Here is a 12,412-nt window from a genome sequence, read left to right as displayed (position 1 = left end):
AATATCAAAGGATAATTCTTATAAAAGTGGCCGGCCATGGCAGTATGGATTTGGGCCTCACTTTTTGCAATTTTGCAGTTTTATCACTTTTGCATCTCATTTTCTCAAAAACGCCAATTTTCAAATTCAACCATTTAAATGTCAATTCTAACTATTTAATAATTATAAACAATTATTAAATACTATTGTCATTTATCATATTTATTAATTGAACCATGCAAAGTATCATAATTAACAAATATGCCCCTAAAACTCTTGCTTTACAATTTTGCCCTTTCTTAGTGAAAAAATTCACAAATAGACATAGTCTAATTTGAGAATTATAATTGATTAATCAAAACCAATTATGTGAGTCTTACAAGAAATATTATCTCAACTAATGGGGGGACCATGGGTCTATATAACCGAGCTTCCAATAAGCAGATCAAGAATTTATAACTTAAATTCACTGACTTATAAATTCTTCGTTGAATCCACGCATAGAACTTAGAATTGCACTCTCAGTATATAGAATGCTCTATATGTTCCACCATATAGACACATCATTAGTTATCCATTGTTATAATCCTAATTTGATTAATGATCCTCTATATGAATGATCTACACTGTAAAGGGATTAGATTACCGTTACACTCTACTATGTATTTTATCCTTAAAACACTTGACCCCGTATAAATGATATTCCAGCTTATGTGAAATGAGTATTCTGCTATTTATTTTCGTTTGGTCAAGCTCGAAGGAGATCATCCTTTGCTTAATATTCGCCAGATAGAAGCTATAGATTTCATGTTTATGTTAGCGCTCCCACTCAATTGCACTACCGTGTTCCCAAAATGTACGTATCACCCTGACCTAAAAGTAGGCTTAACTAACAAATCAAAGAACACGAATAGCCTCCTGAGATTGAGCATAATCATAACAGGATTAAGATCATTTGATCTAGGATCAACTAGGCGATATTGACTTGAATAGATTTTACGGTAAGTTTAATAAATCTAAGTCAAAGTTCAGTATCGGTCCCTTCCGATGCATACTCCACGCATCCAACCTGAGCTTTACTTTAACCAATGTTCTGGAAAGAACATAGCATTTCTCCAAATGCAAGTAAACTCTTGTTATAGATTATCATATCAGTAAAACCTTGTGTCTAATAAATCTAGGAAACTTTATTCACATAGTCATGTTTACTTTCCAAAGTGTTGACAACACAATAAACAGGATCAAGTATGTGAAAAGGGTTTCAGATGAATTTATAAATCAAATAGACAAGCAATTGATAAGGTGAACCAAAACATACACAAATGAATGAAAAATACTTATGTTTCTTTATTGATGTTGAATAAAATAGATTACATTGAAATGGAGTTTTATTTAGGGCATAAAACCCAACAGAACGGGTCACAGGCATTTTATATAAGGATTGAGAAATAAGAAAAAAGAGGGAAAACGGTTATGGGATTGGGTTAGTGGGAGCTAAAAAAATTTTGAAGAACAAAAATGAGAGGGAAAATGGGTGTGGGATGGGTTAAGCATGATCAACAATGGAGGTTACAAGATATTTTAAAAAAAAAAATTGAAAAGAAATGAAAAATCAAAGGAAAAAATGAAAAAAAAAAAAAGAGGGAAGTGATTGATGGTTGATTGAAGAGGGATGGGGGAGATGCACGTGTCATATACATGGAGGGAGTGTGCATGTGGTATATATGTAATAAAATAAAGAGAAAAGGTAAAAATGTTGAGATAACTGTGTGTAAGCATTTATATAATAAAAATTTCATAGTGTAAAAATTTCTAAAATTAATTATATTTAAAATTAAATTACTAATAATTATTAATTGATTATTTTCAACATGTTACTAAATTACAATCTTTTAGCAATTGATTATTGAAAAATTTATTTTAGAAAAGATAGAAATTTAATTTTTATAAAATAATAGAATTTTATTATAAATATTATAATTAAATGACTTAATTATTAATATATTTATAATAAAGACTTAAATATAAAAATAAAATTATTTATATTTATTATTAATTAGAGTCTTATTAAATATTTAAATAAAAAGTCAATTATTTTAAAAAATATATATTTAATTAATTATAATTTTAAAAAAATAATTATTGAGTATTCGGGTGAAATATCTATGGAGAGAGAAGATATAGATATATTGTCATTTTCATTATCCTTTAAGCTCATATTTTTATTATTTTTGTTTCTATTATCAAATATTAAAGCTAGAAAGCTACAAACATAATCTATTTATTCCACTTAATACGAGCTTAAATTTAGTACGACATACAATTGTTGTTGTTATATACCTAACCTCTTCTCAGTTTTTCACTCTTATACAACCTAGTTGTGCTTATGTATTTTAAGTATAAATGTAAGGCTGAAAACTTGTGATGCCTCCAGCAACTATATACAAGATAAACACAGATGTACTAATAACTCTATATATAAAATTACAATAAGATTTGAGATGAATTAACCTACTTTAACAAATCAGAAACATTCTTCCTGGAACTGACAATAATTGGAGAAGCAGAAAGTCCTTTACGCTTGTCTGAGTGCTGTGCCATGTCAAGTTTCTCATCTTCACCAGATTTAGAAGAAGAAGAAGAAAAGGACCCTAATATTTGCACAGATAAGCTTCCACCTAGACAACAATAAGAACCCGATAGTTATAAATTATAATTATTTGTTAAGAGGGAACAAAATTAAACACCATAACATAACATGACATAATTCAGATTTTACCTTAACACTTATTCAACATGTTGAGAATATAAATTAAGAATTCAAGAACTAGATTCTCATTTTTACCAGTACTGAAAAATGCTATTAAGAGTAAGAGACACTGAAATAAAGTAGAAATATAATGACCATGAAAAGTCTGTCTAGATAAGCGTACAGCAGATTTGGAATTTTAACAACAAACAAATCCTCGAGATCTCGCTATAAACATAGTTTTACCTAGAACAAGAGCAGCACCAACCCAACCTGCAGTACCCCACCTTTCGCCAAGGAGAAACCATGCAAAACCTCCACCCCAGACTGGCTCTAAGGCATAAATAATTGCAGTTTCTGTAGCTGACACATCACGCATTGCAGCCATCTGTACATAAAAATTACGGTTGGAAACGCTACATTTGGAGGGTGCCAACAAGCTGTAGGTAATCTCTTATAAAGATCTATATACTCGCAAGAAAAAGCCCTTAACTAAAGGCACGAAAAGACTAGAGATTTATTTCACTTTTATTTCATGTTCCAGTTCTACAGCTTCAGCTTTCTTTCCTCCGGTGAAAAGGCACCAGAAGAGTTGTTATTTACGGACACACTAATGACCATTGGTATACGTATTACAATGAGAGAGCTCACGACGCTTACATAGCCAACCAATTCATTCGAATGAAGTGAAGTGAGCTTTTTAGAAACCCTTTCCAGAAATGAAGTAAAGTAAATTTGAAGATTTGGGACTGGACAAGATAAGCTCACTCCCGAAGTCTTTCAAATTTATTTGTTTTCTGAGGACTGAGAGTAAATAGAATACCTCTCCCCATAAGCATAACCCAGATGAGAAAAGGCCAGTGTATATCGCAGGTATCCAAGGGAAGGCAACCATCCAATTCCAAAAGTTTGTCCAAGACCATAATGATGGATCATACTCTTGTAAGCCCCCTGACCAACCTCCAACAAGATAAAATGTTGTTGACAGGATGGACACAACACATACCTAAATGGACCATCAGAGAATTTGAAAAAAATTAGTGCTGCATGACCAATATAAAACAAGTTGCAGAATATATATACGATGTACACATATACACTAACCTGGTATCCAAGGAGAGCTAAGAATTTGTCCTTTTTGGTGCTTCGTGCTATATGTTCTGTTCTTATCATATGCACACCAAAAAACAGCGCACTTAAGAAGTTCAAAAGATCTCCAACCTGAAAAAGTTAATCATAAATTGACTCTTGAGAGAGAGAGAGAGATACAGAGTAACATGTCACCTTTAATCAATTATGTGCAGGCAATTTTCCAGTAGGATTTAACTTCCCTTCTCTCACAATTTTTTTAATCACAAGATATCCGTACAAACTAAATGCACTTACACAAGGGGGAGATCCACTGGATTCCAGCATTGCAACTCCTATGATAGCCATGAAAGCTGCAAACCAAGTACGGGCAGGAACTACTGCTCCTAGCATACCATCAAGCAATGGAACCACGATTACCTGATCAATCCACCCAAAGTATCCAAATTCTGTACCTTCAGGTACTCTCACAGATCAAAAGGACTTGCAATAGTGGTAATATTATTAACATTAAAAACTTACTGTGAGCATTGATAGAAAGGATGCACGACCAGCATCAGATGTAAGCAACCCTACTGCCTGCATCAGATATCCTAGACTGACCCAAAAACCCAACTCAACTCCAGAATTGCGGGTATCAACGTCCTTTTGTGATACTGATCGCAGTACAAATGGGATGAATGGGATGGCAGACAAAGCAAATCGTACAACAGTGAATGATGCTGGATCAACTATTGCTTCAACCTCTTTCACAACTGGGATGCTGCTGGCTACAGCAAAAGAGTTTAAAAAAGTTTAAATCATGGTATAAACTTTCATAGCATTATATGAAGAATTGTCTGCCATGTGTTAAAAGGCTCATAGCTGATTAGTTACAGCCATCAAATAACATAACTCTCTATCAGTTAATGAAAACCATGAACCAGACAGCAATGACCAAGTACAAATTATAGAAAATCTGGCCTATTGTTGAACCTGCAATTACTCCAACCACCATAAATGAAAATGTTCAACTACAAGCACACGAATAGCAAGGTCAGGCAATGACAAAAGAAGCAACTATCCAAATAGTGCATTCACCCTTACTCAAGTTCATAATCGTTAGTATTATAAATGAAGGGGTTTTCATTCCCAATTCCCCTTTACTTAAGAAACTATTTCATATTTCACATTATTTCATAAAAAACTTCAAAGTTTCCAATAACTCGTGACATTGCCAAAGCACCATACCACTGACCACACAAAAAATTTATAAATTGTATGTGGCATAATTCTGGTAGCCCAAGAAATATTGTAAGACAAACAACTGCAAACCCTTTGATCAAAGCATGAAAGATTTCATTTAAATTCTCAAACCATAGCCCCTATTAGATATAGCACAAATGTCATGAACCAAATCAAAGCCAAACATTAAAAAAAATTAAAAAAATACCGAATTTTCTCAATCCAACAAAAAAGAAGCACGCCAGAATTCGTCATATGCAGAAGAAAATAGCAGCTTACAGTTGAAAACCCACAATTCTCTCACTATATCATAAATTATTAATTCAATTATAAAATTGACGGATTACCATAAACAAGAGTGACGACATTGAGCAAAATGATGCTCCTAACTTTTTTGGACGCAAAAAATATCCTCCTCCAGAGAGATCGCTTCGCAGACAAGGTCTTGAAACTCAGGCTTGGTTTCGTTTGTTTTGCGGATCGATTTACCGAATTCACGTCCGATTTCGAGCTCGAGCACGGGCAATCGAATCGTAAAGACTTCCTTCCACCCTGTTTGAAAGTAGCAGCCCGGGTCGATGAAGAAGAATCCCGTAAAAAGGAAGCTCTGAAACTGAAACGATGTCGTTTAGACGGAGTTGGGTGAAAGGCAAAGAAGATAAACGGTCTGCACAACGAAGAAGAAGAAGAAGGGTTCACAGTAGAAGAGGTTGGAGAGGAACTTGACCATCCACATAGCGATTGGGAAGCCATGGCATGGCCACAGAAGCTCAGAGAGAGCTCTCACTCTCTCGGGGGACTCATAACTGAGATCCTTACCAAATATATGTGACACGTGGCGAAGATATTTTTTCAGACAAGGAACGGTTTCGTGATATTACTAGAATACCCTTATGAAAGGTGCTTAACTGACATATTTCAGTGATGGGTTCCAAAAATGCCAAAACAAAATGTTGTTTGGACTGCATCGTAAGCGAACAAGACAACATGTCGTTACATGGTATTCGGGTGACAGTTAATTATCATCATATCATTTATTTTATTTTACATTTATTTATTTTATGAATATGATCATTAAATTGATTTATTTTTTTATTTCTTAAAAAAAAAAAATAAAAGATTTTTTCATTTCTTTTCCATTTTTGTTGGCCAAGTTAGGAAATGGAAAAGATTTTTTTTAGCTTCTATAATATTTTTTTAGCTTTTAGCTAAGAGCTTTAAGAAAAAAAGATTTTTTCATTCCTTTTCTATGAGTTGGTTTTTTTTTTGTTTTTTTGTTTTTTTTTTTTTTTTTTTTTGAGAAAAGACTATTATATTAATCTGAATAACAAATTACATAACAGTCATAAGAGGAGGCGGAAATTCCCCAAACCAAATACATTCTGAATCCACCGTAAGAGCAAACTTAACCAACAAATAGGCTTCGTCATTTGCATACCTATACCCATGAGAGATCTGTGCTCGTGGGAAATTGGATAACAGAAAAGTAATATCATTAAGTATACTATAAAAAGCTGAATAACCTCTAAATTGAGACTTTAAACAATTAACTACCATTAAAGAATCAGTCTCAATAAAGTCTACAGATAGACTATGAGATACCAACATTTTGAGACTCCAAGCCACTGTTAAAGCTTCCATTTCTTCAGTTTTAACACACCCTTGCATTGGTTTAGCTATAGCAAAAATCACCTCACCAGCCGAGTTTCGAAGGAGAGCCCCAAGACCATAAACACCAGCAGTCACACAGATTGCTGCATCTGAATTCAATTTGAGACGGCCAGATGGAGGAGCTAGCCATTTAGGTTTTACTGGTGGTATCAGGTTCTGCTGCAAATTAGCTGTTACAGATGTTTGAGGATGACAAGAAGTTGAAGCACTTTGTTGAGTTGAAATATGCTTGGTATGATGAAATCTGAAGTCTGCCAAATAATTACCAGCAAAATCTAAAATTCGTGCAGCTGTCTTTGGTGTTTTATCATGAGTCTCAACATTTCTTTCTGTCCAGATGCACGAAAGAAGAGTAATGAAGAGCTCAACTTGTTCAGTGTGAAGCAAAGTTGAAACATAGATTAAGAATTCAAAAAAAGAGCATGTTTTGGACAAGTGCCAATTTATTTTAGAATCCCTATTTTTCCAAACTTGTTTGGCTCGAGTACACCAGAAAAGAGCATGGTTGATTGTTTCTAAATGCTGCTGACAGAGGGGACACTGAGGAGAGGCTGAGATGTGCCAGTGTTGAAGGATTGCTGCAGTAGGAAGAGCTTCATGAAAAGCACGCCAAGCAAAAATACGAATTTTTGAAGGCAATTTTAAAGACCAGAAAGTCTGCCACCAAGTTTCTAAATTGTGGGAACTTCTTGGTTGAGTTGAATTTGGTTCCTCAGAAGCTAATTGGTAACCACTTTTAACCGTGTAAGAACCTGATGTTGTGTAATGCCAAGAGAGAACATCATCACTAGGAAATAAGCTCAAAGGTATAGAGAGAATTCTATCAATATCAGGTTGACAGAAATTATCTTGGAGTTTATTCACATCCCATTGCCTTTGATCTGTGATAAATTCAACAACTTTGATAATGGGATCACTACCAAAAAACAGCAAGGGTTTAAAATTAGAGGATCTAGGAATCCATGGTTGGGAAACACAGAACACCTTAGCACCTGAACCAATTCTCCATATTAAACCTTTCAGCAGGAGCTCTTTACCCCAAACAATCGATCTCCAAGTTAGGGAAGGTTGAGTACAAATAGAAGCATCAAGGAAATTGGTGTTCAAAAAATATCTATGCTTGAGAACTCGTGAAAGTAATGATGATGGACATTCTAGGATTCGCCAAGCTTGTTTGGCCAAAAGAGCTTGATTGAAATGAACAAAGTTTCGAAAGCCCATTCCACCATGACTCTTAGCTTTACAGAGAAACTTCCAATTTTTCCAATGAATGGAATTCCCACTAACAGACGAACCCCACCAAAACCTTGACATAAGTTGCTCTATTTGATTACAAAGTTTAATTGGTAATTGAAAGCAACTCATAGCATAGGTTGGTATTGCTTGGACAACCGCTTTTAGTAACACTTATTTTCCACCAATAGAGAAAAGTTGTTCTCGCCAAGAGTTAAGCGGTTTCCAAATTTTATCAGTTATACCACTAAACAATTGAGTTTTGTCCCTGTCCGAGAAAGAAGGCAGCCCCAGGTACTGCTCGTGGCATGGCTGGCCATGCATGTTTAGCAGCTGCTGAAAAAATTGTTGGTCTGATGGTCTTGTATTTGGAGAAAAAGAAAGCACACTTTTGTCAGGATTCATTACTTGACAAAATAGGACACTGTCATCAGCAAAAAGAAAGTGTGAGATTGGAGGGGCTGATCGTGCAACTTTCAGACCATGAAGTGCACCAGAAGCTTCTTCAAATTGCAGCAGCCGTGACAAACCTTCAGAACAAATGAGAAAAAGGTATGGCGATAAGGGATCACCCTGTCGGATGCCTCGCTGAGGAATAACTGATCCTTGAATTGATCCATTCAACAAGAAAGAATATGATACAGAGCGCAGACAGCGAAGAATTAAATCAACCAAAAGAGAGCCAAAACCCATCTTTAACATCACTTGTTCTAAAAAATACCATTCAACCTGATCAAAAGCCTTACTCATACCAAGTTTCATTGTAGCATATCCTTGATTCCCTCGTTTTCTATTTTTGAGTGAATGAAGTACCTCAAAGGCCACAAGGATATTATCAGTAATGAGTCTTTCAGATAAAAAAGCGCTTTGAAATTTCGATATAATTATAGTCAAGTACGGTTGAATCCGAAGAGCAATTGTCTTGGAAACTAGTTTGTATAATACATTACACAAACTAATTGGCCGAAACTGTGTAATTTTAGAAGGCTTCTTGACTTTGGGAATGAGTGTGATAATGGTCTTATTGAAAGAGGAGGGATCACCACCATGATTAAGAACTTCCAACACAGTGGCTGTAACCAGAGGTCCAACAATATGCCAATAATTTGTGTAGAACATAACTGACATTCCATCAATTCCTGGGCTGCTATCTTCAGACATAGACTTTAAAGCGCATAATACTTCATTAGCAGAAAAAGGAAGAGATAAAGCCTCTCTAGATACAGAATTAATTGTTACCGAAATTGTGTGAAGAACCAACTCAAGAGCATGCTGATCCAGACCTTGAGAAGTGAAAATATCAGGAAAATAAAACTCAACCTGCAGTAAAATGTCCCGATTGCTGGTGTGTACTAACCCATCATCACTCACAAGCTTTTTAATTTTATTATTGGAGTGTCTAGCATTGGCACATTGGTGAAAAAACTTGGTATTTGAATCTCCAGACTTCAGCCAAGAAATCCGAGGTCTTTGGCGCCAATAGTCTTCCTCTTGGGCAAGCAAATCATCCAATATCGATTCTGAATTCTATGAGTTTTTTTTTAAACCTTTTTAATTTTTAGCTTTTATAATTTTAAAAAAAAATTAGGGGTGTTTGGATAAAAAATAAAAAGTTCTTTTAAAAAAAGTTAGAATTTGTAGTTTCTTCCAAAAAGACTTTTGAGATGTTATGTTAAAAATGTTGGAAATTATTTTACCAGGATCTTAAATCTACTCACAAGTATGTTTATTAACATCCTAAATATGAACTTTCTAAAACGATAAATTAAACACATATAAAGTTTAAGAAACCTTACATTGGGTGCAGCGGAATTATAATGACTCCTTCCGTTCAGATCTCTAACCCTTGATTCCTTTCTGTAGCAGAGTATTATCAAGATCTGAACCTGGATCTTCTTCTCTGAATCCTTGATGGTGTATCTCCTTTGCTGATGATCTTTCTTCACGATCTTCCTCACTATGATTGAGGTATTGCTTGATGTGTGTGGGCACTACTCTAATCACTAAGAGAGGTTCGAAATATAGAGGAAGAATAGAGAGAGAGAGTGGCGGCTAGAGAAGAGAGTGGAGGCTCAGGTTTTTCTGATTCAGAAAGTGTAATTTTCCTGAAGCCTTCACTATCTATTTATAGCATTCCACTAGGGTTAGATTTGAATTATATGGCATTAAAATAATGAAAAAATCATTTAAAAAAGATAACATAGGTGGCCGGCCCTGGCTAGGTGGACTGGGCCTTGATTTTTGCAATTTTGCAATTTGACCACCTTTTGTATCTGATTTTCTCAAAAATGCTAATTTCCTAATTCAATCATTTAAATGCCAATTCTAACTATTTAATAACTATAAATAATTATTAAATAATATTGTCATTTATCATATTTATTAATTGAACCATACAAAGTATCATAATTAACAAATATGCCCCTGTTAACTCTTTCTTTACAATTTCGCCCTTACTTAGTGAAAATTTCACAAATAGACATAGTCTAATTCGTGAATTATAATTGATTAATCAAAACCAATTACATGAGTCTTACAAGCAATATTATCTCAACTAGTGGGGGGACCATGGGTCTATATAACCGAGCTTCCAATAAGTAGATCAAGAATTTAGCACTAAAATTCACTAACTTATTAATTCTTCGTTGAATCCACGCATAGAACTTAGAATTGCACTCTCAGTATATAGAATGCTCTATATGTTCCACCATATAGACACATCATTAGTTATCCATTGTTATAATCCTAATGTGATCAATGATCCTCTATATGAATGATCTACATAGTAAAGGGATTAAATTACCGTAACACCCTACTATGTATTTTATCCTTAAAACACTTGACCCCGTATAAATGATATTTCAGCTTATGTGAAATGAGATCTCCACCATTTATTTTTGTTTGGTCAAGCTCGAAGGAAATCATCCTTTGCTTACTATTTGCCAGATAGAAGCTATAGATTCCATGTTTATGCTAGCGCTCCCACTCAATTGCACTATCGTGTTCCCAAAAAGTATGTATCACCCTGACCTAAAAGTAGGCTTAACTAACAATTCAAAGGAACACGAATAGCCTTTCAAGATTGAGCCTAATCATAACAGGATTAAGATCATTTGATCTAGGATCAACTTGGCGATATTGACTTGAATAGATTTTACGGTAAGTTTAATTAAATCTAAGTCAAAGTTCAATATCGGTCCCTTCCGATGCATACTCCATGCATCCAACCTGAGCTTTACTTTAACCAATGTTCTGGAAAGAACATAGTATTTCTCCAAATACAAGTAAACTCTTGTTGTAGATTATCATATCAGTAAAACCCTGTGTCTGATAAATCTAGGAAACTTTATTCACATAGTCATGTTTACTTTCCAATGTGATGACAGCACAATAAACATGATCAAGTATGTGAAAAGGGTTTAAGATGAATTTATAAATCAATTAGACAAGCAATTGATAAAGTGAACCAAAACATACACAAATGAATGAAAAATACTTCTGTTTCTTTATTGATGTTGAATAAAATAGATTACATTGAAATGGAGTTTTATTTAGGGCATAATTTTTAATTTACTATAAAAGATCTTTAATTTACTGTAAAAGATCTTTTTTTTTTGGAATTACTCCATATATTATTTTTTTAACCTTTTTTTTTTCAAATTTACGGTTTGGGTTTCTAAAGTGGTTGCAGCGCTAGTTGGAATAGGGGTTTCTATACGATTTTTTGTTATAATTTAAGTTGCAGTGCTAGCTGCAATAGGAGTTTCTATGTAAAATTCTGTAAAAATGCAACAGAAAAACTGTTTTGAAGAACAAAAATGAAAAAAGTCCCTTTTTTGAAAAACTTTTCATTAAAAAAAAAATCTTTTTATAAAAGTTATCCAAACAGCAAAAAAAAAAATCAAAATTTATATTATCTTATACTTCTATCTATAAGCAAAAGTAAAAGTTTAGCCAAACAAAAAAGTTACAACTAGATTTTTTTTTGTTGGTTGCATTTTGATTTTTCTTTTTTTTTAGAAAAAAATAAGAAAAAAAAACCATGAGTAAGTGACGAAATTTTGTTGGAAATATTAACAGTATAGAATCAACAAGATTAAAACTCTATGCACAACTATATAAAGATTACACATAAAATAATAAAAAAAAAATAAGAGATAAAAGGAGAATTACAACTCAAAACTTTAAACAACATGTAAATATTTACAAGGTGAAAAGCACCAAAAAGAAAGTAGGAAGTGATGTGAGAGCAATCTCAATACTAAAAACTACAAGTGATGATTTAGGGAATCACCAAACTTAAACAAGATTTTACAACTTTGTTCAAAAATTTATTTCCCCAACCACAAGCACATAGGGAAGTGAAAAAATATAAATAGTGTTATATTATTTAATAATATAATATATAGATTAAATATATGTAATAAACTAAAAAAAATGACAATGTATATTAGTTGTCATCCTTTT

The 12,412-nt window shown here is 33.7% G+C and overlaps 1 protein-coding gene across 1 annotated transcript; it reads right to left on the bottom strand.

Moving 5' to 3' along the window:
* Window positions 1–2,241: 2,241 nt before the first annotated feature.
* Window positions 2,242–5,901, bottom strand: LOC115700755 (uncharacterized). Its single transcript, XM_030628396.2, has 7 exons — window positions 5,389–5,901; window positions 4,340–4,587; window positions 4,115–4,237; window positions 3,833–3,949; window positions 3,552–3,734; window positions 2,975–3,116; window positions 2,242–2,657 (listed from the first exon to the last, which is right to left on the bottom strand). The coding sequence occupies exons 1-7, from the start codon at window positions 5,792–5,794 to the stop codon at window positions 2,491–2,493; spliced, it is 1,386 nt and encodes a 461-aa protein (XP_030484256.2). The 5' UTR covers window positions 5,795–5,901; the 3' UTR covers window positions 2,242–2,490.
* Between the last annotated feature and the right edge of the window lie 6,511 nt (window positions 5,902–12,412).

The sequence above is a fragment of the Cannabis sativa genome, chromosome 8 (assembly GCF_029168945.1).
Source record: "Cannabis sativa cultivar Pink pepper isolate KNU-18-1 chromosome 8, ASM2916894v1, whole genome shotgun sequence".
NCBI lineage: Eukaryota > Viridiplantae > Streptophyta > Magnoliopsida > Rosales > Cannabaceae > Cannabis > Cannabis sativa.
Note: the sequence above shows the minus strand (reverse complement) of the source record. Positions and strands in the feature narration are given on the sequence as shown.